Raw genomic sequence first — 19,559 nt, 5'->3', positions numbered from 1 at the left:
TAAAAACTGTATTTGTCAGCCTTATGGTTGTTCTCAATATACTTTATGGCAGTATGTGGCCCATTAAAAAAACCCCAACAAAAACCAAACTGAATTCAGTTCAACAGTGTTTGAAAAACCCATTAGAACTTATAGTAGTGGAAAACAACTTTTCTAGCTGCTCAACCATGAATTTAATATTTCCTTCCTTAGTAACAGGCTGACAAGTTTGTGTGACTACAGTTTAACAGTAAAAAAAAGAGTGCTTATTAAAACCACCAAGTACATGAAGTTCTCATAGGCTTCAGCTGTAGTTCTAGGTGTTAGCAAGACTGAAAACTCAGGGTACTTATTTATACAGATGTCTAAATATAGAGAGGTGATGACTTGTAGATCCCTAAATTCAGAAAATATGGAACACTGTTTATACCCATTTCTTAACCTCTTACTGTAGAGTGAAAGAGGTACTTTTTATTAGTGTATACATTTGACTGCAAAAGAGTGAAAAGTAGGAATTCAATGTTTAATGTTAGGAGATGAACAAAAAGTGACTAATTACAGACATTTGCAAAAATACAGAAAATATGATAAAACCATTACCTTAGAAAACAGCCATTAAAGTAGTTTTATTTTATAAAAGCTGATTACATTCTCTGAAACTTTTAATAATCTGACATGTTAAATCAAACATGATTATAAACAAACAAACAATTTTGTGCTTTGAATACTTGATTTGTTATAAATACTCCTATTTCTCAACAAAGAACTTGCTCTGAGCCCTTCTGGCTTTTTCCAGGCCTTCAAAAGTGATGGGTCCTTTTGGCAATTCTAGGAGAGTACTATCCGTGTCAAGTATTTTCTCTGCTTCACCTTTAATTTAAGAAAAAAGAAGATATGAGATGGAAGTGCATCTAATAACCCACTGTTGTAAAAGCAATAAAAAAAAAAAAAAAAAAAAAGATGAAAACCTGAATATGGTTAATCTTGTTTGACGGAGATTAACTAAAGAACATATTAGTTCAAATTAGTAACGTACAAGGATGTTTCAGAAACTAACAGCAATTTTCAAATAAAACCAATTTTGTGTACAATGATCATTCACTGGGCCACAGCCCTTCTACACATTCATAAGTGAGGGGTTCATTTGGGGCTGGCCCACAAGTTTTTGGGGCCCCCTGAACGAAGTAATTTTGGGGTCCTCTGACATGAAGAAGCTGGTGGTGGCAGTGGGGAGGGGGTGGCAAGCAGCCAAAAAAAACTGATGGGGAGCCCTGGGTTTATTTAACAATGCCACCAGTGTTCTCTACTCCTATCACAGACATGGGCATTTGCCATTAGTTACTGAAACACTACTTTCCATTTTAAGACCCTATTTTCAGCTACTTCTAACTCTGCCAGACCAATCCGATGGGCCAAATGATACACCACGTGTCTTCCTCCTAAAATTTCAGCTGAAATTTTCCAAACAAGAATTTCAACCAGGGACAAAGAGCCAAAAAACTTAGAAAGTACTGATAGCATGGCAAAGAGAGACCACAAGTTGGGGGTGAGGTAAGAAAGGGATATCAAGAGAGGTAAGAATAGGATTTGCTGGGCAAGGAGTCTGGAATGAGAAAACCAAGAAGTGAAGGCTAGGATTGACTGGGCAAAAATAATGGGCAGATATCTGAACAGAGATTAGATAGGAAGGGAATACAGAAAGGGTAAAGCTTAGCAATGGAATGGGCAGAAGAGCCTATGCCCACTTGTTCACAAACCCTTGAATGGATACCAAGATTCCTATGTTTTACCATTCCCCCGTTGTCAGCAAATATCTGTGCAGTGCACTGGCAACCCGTCTAATTTCTTTTTAGTGTGGGCCCTCTCTTGGCTCTAGTGGTATCTTCCAGTACCACTAAGGAACTATCCAGATATCAGTATGATGCCTATGATTATTATTTTTCCCAGTTTGTTTTTTTGAAAACCCAGGACATTGGATACATGATGAAAAAAAAATTATTATGATTTAAAAAGTCAAAAAGTGAAAACATTAAGAAATGACTGTAGAACGATAATCTATTCCCCCATGAGTTTATGCAATGTTACATTATTTAATTACTTGATCTCATACTATTTTCTTCATAGACATTCTGCCTCATTCACATTTTCATTTACTCTAGTTGTGGTCCAAATTAGGGGTACACTAATAAAGATTTTCTTGGCCAATACTGATAGCTGATTATTAACCTGCCATATATACCAATCCGATAGCTGATTTACAGGCATGCAGCCAGGCAGTGTGGATAGCATCACCCTGCAAGTAAGCCTGTGGGGGAGGGACGGGGTATGGAGGGGAACAGATTGAGGCCCCCACAGGGAAGGAGGCAGGGAATGGGGAGTGGGGTAGGGGCAGGAGCTGCCCAGCTAGGGGCCATGCCCCTCCCCCCATTTTGTGCAGGTTGCCCATTGTGGGCTCTAGGCCAGTGCTCTATAAAAGCCTGTAGGTATGCAGTAATTCCATGTTAATGACAGGGTTTTAAGAACGTGCAACAAACAAACTAACTAACTAACATGAGGTCACACATAAGACAATAAACAGAAAACAAAATAGCAAATAGCTGCTCATAACTCAACACTGCCCACACTTGAACTGAGGAAGGGAGGGAGGGGGCCTATGGGGGAAAAAATAGCATGTGATCATATAATGAAATGCTATCAGAATACCAGACATACAAAGCGGAAGAATTAAGGCTGCATTTCTTCAGACTTGAGTTCTGGATGCAACGATAATCATGTTCTTTTTAACATAGTTTATGCGCAATCAAATATGTACAATGCAACTTATGACTGAGTGTTTTGCATTTGAAATTTTAGCTGAATCTATTTCCTTCAGATTAGTCCTTACCAGATAGTTATCTGAACTGATCATTTAACAGGTTTAAAGACTGCTTATCCTAAAAATCATTCTGGGATCTAGGTCTGAATAGCTCATTAATAACTTTCCTTTTAGTGTAAAAACAAACAAACAAGAAAACCAAGGCCAAGCATATGCCATGTTAATGCTAGCTGTGCACATTTCTTTCAACTTTTGATTGTGTTATCACCAGGTATTTTTGTAAGAAACACAGGAGTCAGGATAATTAATTGGAAAAGAGTAGCAGCCTGTCTCACACATGCATAGACTGATATTGGTTTTGGAATTTTAAAACCAAAGAAGGATACAACTCAGTCAACCTATGTCTACTTTTTAAAGTAGTCAATAAATACTCTTATTTTATTTTGATTCCCTCTCCCCAAGAACCTTAATTTTTACTTGAGGCAGCCTCAGTTGGAAGTGAGAGCTGTTAGTATTAAATACTCACAGCAGAGAAAAATGGAAGAGAAGGAAACTGATTTCTTACTTTGAGGGAGACAGAAATGGGAGTAAAGAAATGAGCAAAAGGCAACTGCCCATGAAGGCAAAAGGAGTCATATTCCCAGATTGTTCAAAAAAAGGGCCTGGCATGGTCAATGCAGTCCTGAACAAAGATAGTCTGAAGGGTACAAGACTTTGTTACATGTCTTACATTTCCACACACATACCTTTCATTCTTTGCAGAAGAGTCCCATATCCCATATCATACTGGTAGGCAAGTATAAAGCTTAAAGGAACTATTGGAAGTAAAAGTCCTGGCTTCTTCTTTTTCATTGCTCTGTTAATAAATAAGAATGAAAAAGAAATCTTCTTTTAGAAGTTTTTTAGACTGCCAATGCTCTTACAAAAGAGCTATTTAGCTGGGCTACAGATGGAATGAATTACATTTCATATACAATTTGAAGAATATTTATTTTCAAAAAGTACTTTCACTTTAAGGTCTTTCAGGCTTCAGAGCAGCTGAAAGTGTTGCTAACTGGCCCAGTATGTATGTTAGTTAGGCCCCATTCCTCCTTCCCTCCACCCCCAAGCTTGCTGCTGCCCAGGAGACCTGGGGTGTTCCCTGCTCCTTGCACACATGGCAGGATATCCCCACTTCTGTCCACCATCTTGCTGCTGCTGGGGAGACCTCAGGGGTCCTGGGGGATGGCTTCTTAGTAGAGGCATCTAATTTCTTCAGTGGTGCTGCTGACCAGAGGGAGCTCTCCAACTGGTCAGCAGCAGCAGCAGCACCACAAGCTGTTATGCCTTTTTCCCCCCTCCTTCAAACAGCTTGCCCTATGCAGGTTGGCACAATGTCTTCATCGTGCTGCTGCAACTGGAATAATAAAAGCTATGCTGCAACTAGAATAATGTCTAGATCCACCCTCAGACTTTCAACGATAATTCTGATACTGAGATTAGGTAGAATCGAGTCAGGAGAGAGACTGGTCTAGGGTAACAGGGTTCAAATGCTAGGAGTTCTTAATTCTAATCCTAGTTCTGGAAATAATTCACTGCATAGTGCTGTGCAAGTCACTTCTCCTGTGGCTCCATCTCTTCCAATAAAACAGGGATAAATACTACTACTACCACCCATTTCAAAGCAGAACAGTGAGGGTTACACTAACAGGCTATTCAATTCTTTGTTCTAGCCAAATGCTAAAATTATTATAAGAATCCAGCTCTACTATGGAGATATGTAGCAGTTTTTGTTCTACAGTTCTAACAATAAATAAGACTTATTTTGACTATTAGAAGTCATCAAACATGACTCAAACGTCTTCACTGCTAGTCATCTATTATAGCTGACCGTAAGTGAGCTAGTGCAGGTTCTGGAAGTAGTTTAGCTGTGGCAGCACCGAAATCTGCATAGGCTGACATACCCTGCTGGGAAGTACACAGACATTTGTGCTGTACAGCTAGACTGCCTTCAGTATTCATGCTAGCGTAGCTACCTTGGTACTATGACAGTCTGCAGTGGTGTCATAGCCTAGCCAAAACCCAGGAAAAGCTAGAAATAAAGATAGGACTTAATTAACCTCAAAACAGAAATAAACCCTTCACAAAGCAACTACGTATAAACAATCAAGAGAAAGGATTCAGTACTGTGGAAACACCACTGCAAAACAATTGATATGACATTTTCTGATAATGAACTTACCCAGTGGTTAAACCAACAGCAGCTAGTCCAAAAAATAGCCCAAAGTACTTGAGGAATTCCCGTGTCCAAGCAATCTGCATAGCCATTTGCCTCTCCCTCATTTGACTCTGCATCAGTATCTGTCTTTCCAGCTGAGAGTAGGGAGAGAGAAAAGAAGAATTTAATTTAATTTAAATCATGAATTGATTTGAAAGTTTAAGTAGTCCTTTCATTCAGCATTGGGTCTTCATCTCTTTCAAGGCAAGGGTGACAGATACTTTAACAATAATTTGCATTATTAAAAAGGAAAGTTGTTACCAGTATACCTAGGGTAAAGGACTGTTGCATTTAGAATATTCACTAAGAACATATGTTTACTGCTAGTGAGGAAGGAAAAATAAAATAAAACCAAGCAGTATATAGAATACCTGCCCTGTGTTTTGGAAACCACCTAAAAGGCCCCAGCTTCTCAGCTGCAGCCAGGATTCTGTAAAGGTTCCATGCTCTTTGTGCTCTCTCCATGCTGGTCCCAGGCTAACCAGACATTACAATAGTTCAGCTGCTGCTCCACTTTATGCAGGACACCTACGGCTATGGCCTACAGAGATTTGCCATTAGGAGCTGGCATTACCAGTACTGTGCCTTCTTGGGGAATCCTAATTTTTCCACAAACAACAAAGATTAGCAAACAATAATTAGCTTAGAGAGACCAAAGTACCTACTAAAAGCAAAAAATTACACTTTCCCAGCTGCTAAAGATACCAGTTATTATATACTCAAATCTATTTGAAAATTGTTTTGCAGTTAACATTAAAACAAACATGGCAATAATTTATGTTTGTATCATATTATGCATGTCAGAGTAGAATGTGCAAGTTTTCTTACTTCGGTATGTTTACAAAAATACACATAATATTGGCTTTTCATTAAACACTAGAAGTTATTGCATAGACACACTTATTAGATAAGACAATATTTCTCAACACTGGGCACATCTACACATGCAAATAATGCTATAAAAAACTTTCTTACTGAGCAGTAAAATACCATGCGGTAAGTCTTCCCGGGAAGCATGTCTACACCCGCTCCCTGTTGAGAGTAAATCTGCTCCCATTGGGAATAGATCAGTACAGAACTGCACCAACCCTATACTCTGGCCCCTGCACCTAGTCCAGGGGCTGGCAGGGACCATACAGGCTGGCTTCCATGCACATGGGGTGAGGACAGCTCTGCTAGCTGCAGCAGCAGTTGTCTCCTGGTCCCATGCATATTGGGTGGGGTCCCGATATGCAGGGAACCATGAGATAGCTGCCATTGCAGAGCTCTTCTGGCTCCCAGCAGGCTCAGTGGGGCTTCCCCACACAACCAGGGGCTGGCTCAGAGCTGTCCCACTACTGGGGCAGCTCCCCCACATAGCCCAGAGCTGTCTGGATTTCTCCAAGTAGCTTGAGGCTGGCTAGGAAATCTCCCACTTCCAGGGCAGCTCCTAGCCACCTCTGGGCTGCACAAGGACCCCGTCTCAGCACTACTCAACTCCCAACTCCTGGCGGAAGCCAGGAAATAAGTAGTACCAGAACTCAGGAAGTTCTTGGTCCCTTGTGGCCCCCTAGTGTTGGGGCTGACCACAAGCAAATTTGTTTCTGGTCAGCATCTACATGTGCACAGACTGTGCATTATCTACTGTGCAGTTAGTTTACTACATGTATTTACTGCACAGTAATTGTGAGCACATGTAGATGGTGATGATGTACTGTGAAGTAGATTATTCTACTGTGCAGTAAAGCATCTCATGTAGACATACCCACTGTGCAGTTTATTCTCTTTTCAGTACAGAATACTGTAAATATCAAGAAGTACAAAGCCCTTTTGTCTATAAGCAGATGCAACCAGTTTTCCAATAATATGCAGATGGAAATCAAAGTATCACTAGGCAGCTAACAAATTAGGAATGTATTACTTCCCATTATATTTGCAGTTGGTATGGAAGATTAGAATTCCTTATTTGCCATTTCAAACAGAATGCCTTCTGCAAAAGAAAAAAACATTTCTAAGAACTTATAACAACAGCAAAAAAAGAACAGAGCTAAGAGAAAAAGAATAGTAATTCCCATATTATGCATCTTCAGAGGCAGATCTAGGATTTCAACAACAACAAAAAAAGGGGGCAGAGGACAGGGTAGGAGATATGTCCAGCATAATAGGACTTGCTGCAGCCTCTATCCCCACCAGGCATCCTCACCCCTCCAGTGCTCAGCAGCAAATCCCCTCCCCTCCTCCAGCAGGGCTTGCCCAAGGTTGCCTTCTGGGTATAGAAGTGGGGGGGGGAGAGGGGAGGGGAACAGGATGTATACCTGCTGACCCAGGGGCAGTGGAAACCTCAGGGCAGCTCATGTCTTGTAGCAGCTGAGGCTTTGATGAGCAATTGTACAGGGTGCCGGTCCTGGCCAAAGATGGCTGTGAGCTGTCCCCTCTTCTAGCACCTGCTCCCTGCCTCTGGGGGTCCCTGGCTGGCCTGCATCAAGCATTAGGCAGGGAGACTGTCTGCTGCCGCCACCATCCCTGGCCTAGCCCAGCACTCTGTGCAGTTGGCTCCCTGTAGCTAGAGTCCTCTGGCTGGCAGGGAAACCTAGGAGTCGGGGAGGTTGGGGGAGCCAGGTGCAGGGACCTGGTCACTGCCATCAAGTCCAACATTCTGTGCAGCTGCTCCCAGCAGCCCCTGGCTGCAGCACAACAGGAGTGACCCCGAGTCTTATGCAAATGAAGTTGTTTCATACCTTATAACAACCTTTTAAAAAGTTTTCCACACATTTAAACATCAACTGCTACTGATTTAGCCTGACCAATTTAAAACTTAACCGACTACTTTTTCAGACTGGGCTAAGGTTGACGTCTTATTTGTAGACTGCTTAGGTACCTCATAGAATTCGTTTTTAGACAAAACAATAAGGGTCATATATTATCAAATGCAATTGTACAGAATAGGAAAACAACATTCATCTTAGTTTCACAAAACTGCTTCATTTGAGTCTCTTCATCTGGATCTCTAACCTCCAAATATAGCTATTATAAATATCATCAATATTATAAATATGAGCAGCAACCACTAATTTCCTAACATGCATAATTTTCAGGTCACTTGAGTTTCAGAAGAGGTAATTATGTAGCATCTCACAAGACTCTTAAGAAAATAGCAAAATAATTATATTTCATTTAGACACCCAAGAGACATTGGCAAAGTCTAAGGTAAAAACAATACTCCTTGTTAATTAGTCCCATTGTGGTTCTTAACATACCAGATGTTTAGTAAATTGTTGAGGGCTGAAGTGACCAAGACAAAAATAATGATAGGCAATATCAATTTAATAACTTCTAGTTCCCTGCCATTTGCTTACGTGGGTAGTTTGCACACAGGTGCGACAAGGACAATGGTGCTTTTTGTTTGCTAGTTATATATATAAACCTTTCAAGGCAGTTTAGAACATCACAGAATGAGGTAGAAACAACACTACCATCATTAAGCCTCATCAGAAAATCATAAGCAGACAGAGGCTGTTAGCCATGTTACTCTGAAGTCAGGCAAAAGGCAGGGTGGGGATGCATCTTAGAGCTCATGCTGTGGTTACCTGGAAGCAGGTTTCTAAAGGATGCTGATAAAGAAAAGCAAGATTAAAGTAAAAATTCACTTAATGTTAACTGAATTCCTTATACTGGTTCAGTTTGACTTCACCGTATATAGGCAACACCTGAATAAGTTATGGGGGCCAGATTCTATGCTCCTTAACTCTGGCACCAAAAACCCAACATAAACAAAAAATACTCAGTAAAATCAACAGAAACTTTAACTGAGAAAGGATATCTGAGAGTAATGCGTATACCCCTTAGACAGAAAAAAATAAGAATGTGAAGATACAAATTTGTATCTTCACATTCATTTCCGTCTAAAGGGCCTTATCCAAAGCCCAGTGAAGCCAGACTCCTGTTGGATTCAGGACAGACTGGTTTACAGACCACATGTTTTCAAAAAGAAACACACATACACACACTTTTTCCTTTTGAAAACTTGTGATCTGTAAACCAGTCTGTCCTAAATCCAACAAGAATCTGTGAGATACAATATATATTTGACCAGATGTCATAGATATACAAACACACATACTAACAAAAGGAAATTTGCCATCTTCCAAGAGAAGCCATGTACATTTAAAGATACTGTCAACTTCCTAAGGCCTAGAACACCTTTTTCTTACAAGCATGTAAAAAAGGTTAAATTGCAGTTTCTTTTAAATTGCAAGTTAGTCATTTTCACACATTTACTTGATGATGTGTAAAAATAGATTATTTCATTCTCACTGATACATTTCACCTTACTTCAGAGTTCATAAAGGGTTTGCCTTTCATCGACAGCTATGAACAACATAACAAGAAAGATTTAAAATGCTTAATGAAAGCCAGCTGAACAGATGTCCACTATGAAAACAATTAAAAGGACTTAGAAACAGCAGCTGAAAAAGATAGAGACATTTGCCCAAATTTGTCTTTGATATAACTTCATTGACTTCAATTACCATTTACCAGTAATGAATGCAGGCCATTACTCATTATTTTCTCAGTAAATATTATTTGCATTAGGTAGCTCTGTATTAGGCAAAAGAACTAGTAAAATATATATCAGCACTGTATGCACCACATTTTTGTACCCTAGTATCTCTGAATGAGTCCAGTCTTGTGACAAGCTATTCTAACTCCAGAAGTTCTCACCATCATTTTTACAAGCCACAAGTCTGTTTAGTTATTCCGTGAACTTTCACTATTCATACACAGAAGCCATGCAACGGCAACATTTCAGCAGTAGGAAAGTCCTGCCTACGAGAATAAAATGGAAGGAACAATCTATTAAGATCTAGAGCAGCCAAAGAAAGGAGTCTTTCCAGGACAAATTCAGGGTTATTTTGACTTCAGTCTTCCCCTTAAAAGGGAAAACACAGGACAAGCAAAGCCAGAATCGTCCCAGAATGCATAGCTCCCTCAACTAATCTCAAAACATATCCCTAAACGAACACAACACAACATACAATAAATAGATAAAATGAGCCAGAGTGCAAGCTACTTGTCCAACCAAGGTCTAACAATTAGTCAGCATCAGAGTTGGAAGCCAGAGAATCTCAGTTCTTAATCCTAACTATTCTCAGCACCACCAAAATTCACAGCTTTTCTTAAAAGTTAGTTTTATTTAACCAAGTAGAAAATACCTCCAAAAACCACTGACAGCATTAAAAACACTGTTTTGGAAATTTATGTTATTTTAATCAAAGATTTGTAAGTTCTTCTTACTTTAATGACTTCTATTGGAATTTTTTAGTGGAAAGGTATTTCATTGCATATTTTTCTGCTACATAAATGGTGAGGAACAAAACACAAATGTATCCAATTTCCCCTTCTAGCAGTTCAGGCTCTTATGGATGCCTTCAATTAGCATCTCATACCAAGCACAAAAAGGCAGCAGTAAGAGGAAAAAAGAAAAAGAAAAAAGAGAGTCAGTATGGTTAATAATCAAGGTCTAGGATATTCAAGTTAAACAGATATTCTTCAGGAAATAAAAAACAAACCCTAGCATAAAGCCAATCTGATGGCTTATCTATACTACAGAGTCACTGCTAGCATAGTCCAGGAGTAAAGATACATACTGACATAACGATCTTTTCTATTGGCATAATTACAACAGCCACTGGAGTGACATGAGCCAACCAGACACAGCCACACGGTCAGCACAGCTGTGTACCAGATCTAGGATTCTTCACTGTGTTCCTTGGCCCCGGCAATAGTGAAGGTTTGTAAACTAGCCAGTGAACATATACAGCTGCAAACAATTGTGCAGGACCTCCCAGGTGCTCCAGCAGGGGAGCCAACCATTTTGGCAAGCATGCCAGAAGTTAGCTCCACAGCCCCGAACCCTTTTCTCTGCCTGATCTGCTGCACTGCTTTCTGTTCCCTCCTCTGTGGCCCCTGCCCAGTCTCCTGCTCTGCCTTCTGCTTCCTTACCTCATCTGCTGTCACACTGCCTGGCCCTCCCTAATCATTTGTGTGTCTTGCACACAGGCTGCCAATGCCACTTGTAGCACTCATGCTGCAAGATGGGTGCCTCTGCTTCATCTGATAGCCAAGGGTTTTATTTCAAAAGGTACTGCTTCTCCAATCAGGTCCCCAAAACAACTCATGAGCACCAGGAGAGAGAAGTGGCAGCACTTTTTGAAATTAAAAGCCAAAAAATACCAGTTGAGTGGCTCTTTGTTAAACTTGGCAATTTTCTGAGCATTAAAGTATTCCTTCTTTTCGCGCCCCCCCAAATTTAGGTTTTACTGCATCTACACTGTGGATTTTGACAGCTCTATTGGGTTTCCATGTTTTTAGATACACACAGTTAGCTGACAGAACCATGCCGGCAACATTCTGTAGCACAAATCAAGACCATAAACTTTGGTAGATAAAAATATCAGATGGAAGTTAGAAAAAACAAAGAAGGAATCAGGAGGGAAAAAATAATCCAATCAACCAAAAACAGATTCTTTAATGTAGATCAGAGGCAGGAAGCCTGCAAGAGAACTAGTGAGTCTGCAGGACTCCCAGAGATTAAAAGGACAACAATTATCAATAGAGACATTACATGTTGAAGAAATAGCTACTGTAGACCATGCTTTTATTATAAAATAAAATAGGAGTTGCCATCAGAGATAGAGGTTCAGAGTGCTGATGCTGAGACAAATCTCTCAAGCAACCAGTCATAAAGAGTTTCTATCAAAAGATTCCTGAAGCAGCACCTTCTCCATAGGAGAAGCTGGTGCATAGCCTTTGGGGAGAAAGAGAATCATGCCAAAACTGGCTCAGTGACTAGCAAAGATATGCAGGTGGATTTGTTTTTCTTTTTAAGGATCTAATGCAGGGGTGAGCGATTACTTTGGCTGGAGGGCTGCTTAATGAGTTTTGGTGAGCTGTTGAGAGCCGCAAGGGTAGCCCTGCCCCTTGACAGATGCCCCGCCCCCTGGTCACCATCCTGCGACTGGAAGTCCTGCCCCCAAACCCCTGACCTCCGCTACTAGACATCCCTCTCCTTGGCTCCTGGGAGTACTCCTTTTGGGAGGGGAGGGTTGCCATCTTGGAACCAGAAAAAAAAACAAAACAAATCAAATCATGTACTAAAAGTCAAACATCTACCATAACATATTTTAATTTTATTACAAAAAATTTGTCATGATTTGTGTTTGCATAGTTATGTAGAAATGATTGCATAACAACTCAAAGATGAAGTCTTACTCTTGTAGCGAGAGAGTGAAAAAGAGAGTGTGGGCATAGGGTATGTGGGGGGTTGTGGGGGCAAGGTATGGGAGGGTGGAGAGGTGTGGGGACCCCCACATCTCCCCCCTCCCCATGGTCCAGAGCCCCTGGTGCTAGCAGCAGCAGTAACAGCAGGCAGCAGACACTTGGGGTGCCTGTGGCCCACAGGTGCTGTGGGCAGGGAGCACAGCCAGGTCAACCCGCCTCTACTGCACAAGGTTCCTCATGGCACATGTGCAGCTCCCAGCATCCACGCGCAACCAAGGGAAGCCCTGCATGATGAAGCCAAATGCCTTCCCTGCTCCATGCTGTGCAGGTCCTGGGACTCCACAGGGAAGCAGGGGGCAGGGCTCCCCTTCACTTCCAGGAGTCCCAGAACCTGGACAGCAGGGCAAAGGGAACACAGCCACCTCTATTGCACCAGGCTTCCCCCAGTTGCATCCGAGTGCCAGGCACTGCACATGTGCTGCAGGGAGCCCCATGCGATAGAGGCAGGTTGGCCTGGCTGTGTTCCTTGCTCTCAAGTGCAGTGCTGGCTGGAGCTGTGTACCGCCAGGGGGCAGTGCCTGTGTGAGCCATAACACTTGCTGCCTGCTGCTGCCACCAGCAGCAGGGACCAGGAACCACAGGGGTGGCAGGGGGAAGTGTGGGGACCCCCCCCCCCAACTTGCACCCTACCCACCCAAGTTACACACTCCTGCTGCCCCCCAAGGGGTAGGCTCCATGCTCCTGCCAGCCATGCTCCCACCCAGCTGCAGCTCCCCCTCCCCCCCACCACTTCCCTACATACTGCCTGGTGCGAGTGCTGCAGCAGGGAGACAGAAAGGAGCCACTGGATGCCAGGGAAGCTGAGCAGGTCCCCCCCCCGCAGCTGCAGCACTGGTAGCCACAGCCCTGCCCAGAACTGTGCGCTGACTGAGCTGGGCCTTTCCATTCACGAGGGCAGGAGCAAGGCGTGTGGGCAGGGTGAGGTACAAATAGTTGATGGGTGTCTTCTGTTCAGTAAGTAGCTTTATGCTTTATTTACAGTCTATACCAACCCTGAAGTAAAGAGAGAATTATTAACATAGCTTCTCCAGTGCAGTCCTCACGAACACCAATTCATCTTGATAAAACCTTCTGAAATGAAGGCATGGCATTATTTCCGTTTTAAATGCCAAACTGAGGCAAAAGTTTCCACTAAAATGAGACATGTAGAATTTGCTCTTTCCCTGTGTGCTTAGTGTTACATAGTGTATGCAGCCTTTTAAACATCCATACACAGCTCTCATTGACTTCACCTAAATTTGTGAATGCTAAGCACTTTTGCAAATCACCCCCCAAGCCTCTCAAGTTGGGGAGCCAGACAATAGTAAACACATAATTAGTTACTATTCCAAAGTAACTCAGCATCATACAAGAACATCACCCTCTATGGCAAAGGAAGCACAGGACGCAGTTCTTTAGAGTATTATTCTACCATCACAACTACGAGACCCTCCTTCCTTTCCCTGCAGTCCCCAGTCACGTTCACTACACCTTCCAATTTCTGTCAATGAAGCAGGCGTTTGAAAGGCTTCAGCAGCTTTTAGTACTTCCACTTAGTACCGTAACAAAGGGTGGCTGGGGCGTTGACTGCCCCTTGCACCAAAGCGAAGGGGCACCAACAGGCACTGCCCAGTTGGGGCAGGATGCAAGATGGAGAGGCAAGGTGCGAGTGTGTGAGGGGAGATGCACAGGGATTCCTGCGGCTGTGTGCACTCCTGGGAAAGCATGGGAGGGTGGGGCATGTTCCCCCTGGATCTGTGTGGGGTGAAGGCGGGCTGTGGGCTTGCCCCACGCCCTAAACTTCCTTGCTATGGTACTGCTTCTACTGCGTAACCCAGGATCATCCCCCAAACAAATCCATGCTGTACAATGGATCAGGCAGCAGTCCTCTGGAAAAAAGTGGTGGATTTTGTCATTAGAGACCATGACATAATGTATGTGCATACAGAGGTAGGAGTAAGGTTGTCCTGGCAACCTTGCTAAATTCTAACATTTCAGAACTTAAGAGCACTTAACCTTGCAGTTTTAAATCTTCATAATGCTCTTTTAATGGAGCCTGTGGGTTGTTTCCAAAGTTTCTTTAAAAAAGGTAAAAATCAAAAGAAACTCCATCATGGAACCTCATTTTGAAACTAATGGTCCTTCAGCAGGGTTGAGACCTTTTGATCAGCCCCACAGACCTCAGCCACCTGGCAGTTTGTGCTCCCTGTTCCTCCTCTTCCAGTAGTTCCATCAGAATCTGTTCCACCCCCAGCTCCAGTCAGACAAGATTCATTCTCTTTTCCCTGGTTCTGGCTTTCACATTATCAGCTTGACCAAAATCTGAATTGTAGCTCTTGGCCCCGAAGTGAGGCTAGGAAGAAAGGATTAGTATTGTATGGCCAGACATCTTTCTTCCGTGAGGACTGGGAGAGCTGCAACACTGGTTTCTATTTCCAAGGATATCAGAGTTAGAGCAATGGAAATAAAAAAAAAAAAGTTATGCATAGGCAAGTCCTTAGTTGACTGTGTTATGTACTTCTCCTAAAATTATATTGGCCCTTATGTTCCTGCAAAAAAAGAGAAGAGAACTCTGTAACATATGAGGTTCCCCCTTCCATCTTTATTTTTCCTCTTTATTTCTCTAATTCATTTTTACAATCTAAATTATATCCTAAGTATGTAGCATTACATTTTACCATCTAGCTGTTTTCAGGAAATAAACTTACAGAACTCCAAAGTGCTGAAAAGATCTCCACTAAAAACAGCTTTATCTCCACTGAAAAAGGTCTTCCTTGCACACTTGAACTACTTTCTGTAAAGGAGGTACTTTAAGTTAAGCTTGAATTAGTTTTTTTAGGTCACATTTCTACAAAACAAAATTATAGCTCCAATTCTTCTTTCACTGCATTTTTTCAAAGCAACTTAATTGAAATCACTGCATTTATTCCTAGTATAACATGCAAGTAACCCCAGAATCACAATGAATGACAGCAGCTAACGGAGAATAATTCTGTCCCATGCATACAACTATGAAACATCTGAGAAAAAAACACCACACTGGCTGTGCTCACATATACAAAGGAGCCATGCACATAATGAGCACACCTTGGAAAATTCCATAAAAACAGTGAAACTTCTGATCGTTGGAACAAGAAGATAGATATCCAAATTGCTTACTAAAAGTGAATAGTAAAATCTTGATTCAAGTTTTTCAGATGATGGCACCTTTAATTTTGAAAACAGCAACTTGCAAATTAAAAAACAGGTATTAATAGCAAATAAAATTAAACACTTCATAACACTTCCAAAGGACCCAAGTAAAAAGGGACCTTTTCCACTGGGATATTGATTTGCATAGCAGCTAGTACTCTGGATGAGGGAAAGAACCTCTATCCAAGTCAACCATTTGAAGGTTGAAACATGCCAGCTGTTTACTGTAAAAGGAAAAGGAAAATCAAATCTGACAAAATGAAACATGACAGATGGGGGAGGAACAGGGGTGGAGGGGGAAAAGGTCAGTGCCTATGAAACTGATAATGTTAATAAATTAGGAAGTGGTAACCATCCTTATCATTGCCATTGATTATTCCTCAGTCTGTCAGTGATGTCAAACCACTGTTTGTACCTATATTTTATTGATTAAAATCTTGTGGGAGGAAATTCTCACCTGTAGTAAAATTTAATTAACTCTGACAACTTACAAAGAATACATGGTTGTCTGCTGGTTGCCCAGCTTCAATAACACTGGTAGTAAGGCTAGAAGTTACCAAAAATTCAGAATGAGTCTTTTCTACTGTAGTGCTTGAATATTTATTTGGTATGGGAAAGGACAAAGCTCACTGGCTTTGTGCAAAGCTTGTGAGCCACATTTACAGACAGCCTAAAAGCAATATTTGTCAAACGCATCTGAGCCTTATATGAACCACTTTTGGGAGCAGTAAGGGAGGCGGCAAAAATATTTACCAAGGACTGCTAGTCCCTAGAAGCAGCAAAAGGCAAGAGAGTCAAAGCAGAATGAGCCCTCAGCTTGTGCAAGTTCCTCTGTACACATACAGGCTCCTAGCAGTTCTGAATGTCACAAAGTCCTTCTGGGATAGCAGTCACCGTATGCTTCAAGTTTTATTTTCAACCTGATGATATTCCTGCAAGAAAAACCATTTCATGCCATTTCCCCCAGACAAACGAGTAACGCACAGGGATGACTGGAGGGCAGCCAATGCTGTAGTGATGCAGAGGCACCAACAATTTCTTATGGGTGCCAGTAGAATAAGATAACAGCCTTATCAAGCTGTGTTAAGGAAGACAAAGATTGATTAGACTCCCTCACAAGAAATTAGTGGTGAAACACATACATATATCCACACTTCAAGTTCCCTTTTTAGAAGAAAGTTTAAGCTTTTAAAACGTGAAGATCTAGTTAGGCATTACCTCTATGCTCCCTTCAAAAAAGGATTCATTCAATTCTGTCAGGGGGATACTCCACTGCACCTGTTTGTAAGTCAGTGTAGGGCAAACTGAAATGGAGGCCTAACTTTTATTTATGTACATTGTGTATATGATTTATATTAGCATCACCCCAGTTACCCACATGAACACTGAACTTTGCATATGTACATCCCCAAATGCATGCAGAAATTGTGTCCTTATGGAATCCTTTCAGCTACAAGAGACTGTGGGGAAAAATAGAAATGTAGGAATAAGAGGTGCTGGACATGGGGATTGAACCTACAGTCTTTGGATTGGAAGCCCAATACTCTACCACACCACATTTCTTGAACAATTTTTTAAAAGTGCTGGGCATTGTTGACTTTCTGAAGACAGAAGAAGTTTGCAGCAGGGCAGGTAATAGAGCAGGGGTGGCAAAATACAGCCCGCGGGCCAGGTCAGGCCCGCGAGGCTATTCTATCTGGACCGCAGGGGCCCCCCAAAAAAGTTTGGAAAATTAATATTTCTCTCCCCTTGGTTCCTGTAAAAAAAAAAAAAATGACAGGAACCAAGGACAGTAGGACTCAGGGGAAGCCCAGTGGGGTCCAACAACAGCAGGGCCCACCCAGCTTCGCCCCCCCCTCCCCGCAGCTGGAAGCCCCAGCCAGAGGTTTCTGGGCTGGGAGCACGTGGCTGCCCCAGCGCGGCAAGCTCAGGTAAGTGGGTGGCAGGGGTTCTATGAAGCCGGGCCAGCTCCCCCCTCTTCCTGCTGGTGCAGCCCAGCCCGGCTCCATGGACCCCTGCCAGCCTGTGCCCTGCTCTGGGCCCCACCAGTGCTGGCCTTGGGACATTGGTCCCAAGACATTACTCCCAAGATGGTGACCAGGGCATGGGGCACCTGTCAAAGGGCAGGGCAACTCATGTGGCCCTCGACAGCCTGCTAAAACTGGGTAAGAGGCCCTCTGCTCAAAATAATTGCCTGCCCTTGTAATACAGCCTAGATGTATAAAATAGGTTATTATGAGCCGTTTGTAAAAAATAACTTTAAGGAAACAAATGGAAAACATCAAGAGCTATCCACTTCTGTATATAAACTGGAAAGAAATAAAAAGAAAGAACAGGATTATAACCTGCCATAGAACTTAACTGCAACGCTGACAGTTTAGTAGCAGAAACTGGGATTCCAGACCAAGTAGTAGTAGTAGTAGTAATAATAATAATAATAATAATAAAAAACCCAAATAGACAAACAGGTGTAGGTAAGTTTTTATACTGTATTTCTTCAAAGTTTACTGGAAGAAAGATGTTGGCAGATAAACTGTCCGATAAATTGTCACAAAGCAGCTAGTCATTAGAACTGCACTGCAAAATGATGCTCCTTATAAAGCTGCTTTTTTAAAACCCCAAAGTTCATCACATAACCAAAATAAAACAGGTGCTATTTGGATACTAATCAAACTTGCAACTCTTCAGTGAAGAAGTTCTCTTGGAAGCAACATGAATATCAAAGTTATTTAAAAAAAAAACAAACAGATAAAAAGCATATGCTATACATTTGCAATGACAGACTCTTACAGCTTGACTGTGCATAAGGTGAAATTTCCACACAACAGCTTCGTTTTGGTGCTGTGTCTTCTAGATGAACAGCAAAGAACATGCAGTACAGACCATACAAACATATGATGGGGAGTGAGAATGAACTTCTACAAACTTTGCATCCTCTAGATGGGCTGGACTAAGGGTTGAAGCAAGTCATAGCGCAAGCTGGAGAATTCCCTGGATGTTATAAAATTTAAGGTAGATTCCCCATAGTATAATATCCAATAGTACTGCCCCTTCCCAGCCTCTTTCCCAGGCTTGCAAGTTGGATCATGCACAGTAGCTTGCATCTGGTTCTTATGCTGTAACAAGAGAACTCAACACCAGTCAGCTGTAGGTCTTTTATAGCTACTATATCAGGGGCAGGCAATTATTTTGGGAGGAGGGACACTTACTGAGTTTTGACAAGTTTTCCCTGCCTGTCATGCGGCCCTTGCATGACAGTTAGCCAGGGGCAGATAAATACTAATTTTCTAAATGTTTTAGGGGCCCCACGGACCGGATAGAATGGCCTGGCAGGCCGCATTCGGCCTGCAGGCTGCATTTTGCCCACTCCTGTATGCTTCTGGAGTGATTCTTAAACAGGTATACTCAGGTCCTTTACCATATCTAGCCCACAGTCTGCAGTTTTCCATTACAGTTAATAAACCTCTAAGCCATTTTCTTGCAGAGTTAGGTCTCGTACCATAATCATGGCAACTTATGGACAAAAAGAAATTTCCCAAGAACATGTTCACAAAAGCAGGAGACAGTGAAAGGTGGGAGTTGGCCATTGGCTTGATCTAGGTCACGGAGCCATTTGATCCTGCCAACAGACGTGGGGCTTCAGCAGCATTCAGCATGGTGGGGGCTTCGGCTGCAGATGCTCTTTCCATGCCACTGTGGGGGAAAAAGGCGTATCAGCAGGACGGTTCTAGCACCTGCCTACCTCTGACCCAAACTGGGTCACTTCAGCCCACAGCCCAAAAAGGCTGTCAAGCTCTGGTTTAAGGGTAAAAGAGAAAGCTCACTATGCCTCAGTCTTCTTTAGAATTCCATCTCCCTCTCCATCTTGAACCTCACTGGGTATTCTTGCTGTATACTTAGAATCACAGAATCATAGAAGTCGGGTCGGAAGGGACCTCGTAGATCTTCAAGTCTGACCCCCCGCCTGGGTGGGAGAAAAACTGGACTCAGATGAGTCCAGCCAGGTAGGCATCAAGC

At 42.3% G+C, this 19,559-nt stretch overlaps 1 protein-coding gene across 1 annotated transcript in view; it reads right to left on the bottom strand.

Annotated features, from left to right (window-relative positions):
• Nucleotides 1-336: 336 nt before the first annotated feature.
• Nucleotides 337-19,559, bottom strand: part of PLGRKT (plasminogen receptor with a C-terminal lysine) — a 42,657-nt gene continuing 23,434 nt past the window's right edge. The window contains exons 2-4 of the mRNA XM_019555332.1: nt 5,016-5,146; nt 3,541-3,650; nt 337-849 (exon numbers count right to left, since the gene is read on the bottom strand). Coding sequence (XP_019410877.1) covers nt 728-849; nt 3,541-3,650; nt 5,016-5,146 — 363 coding nt within the window. The 3' untranslated portion in view covers nt 337-727. The remainder of the gene's footprint in view (nt 850-3,540; nt 3,651-5,015; nt 5,147-19,559) is intronic.

The sequence above is a fragment of the Crocodylus porosus genome, unplaced genomic scaffold (genome assembly GCF_001723895.1).
Source record: "Crocodylus porosus isolate Cpor-Errol unplaced genomic scaffold, CroPor_comp1, whole genome shotgun sequence".
Lineage (NCBI taxonomy): Eukaryota > Metazoa > Chordata > Crocodylia > Crocodylidae > Crocodylus > Crocodylus porosus.
Note: the sequence above shows the minus strand (reverse complement) of the source record. Positions and strands in the feature narration are given on the sequence as shown.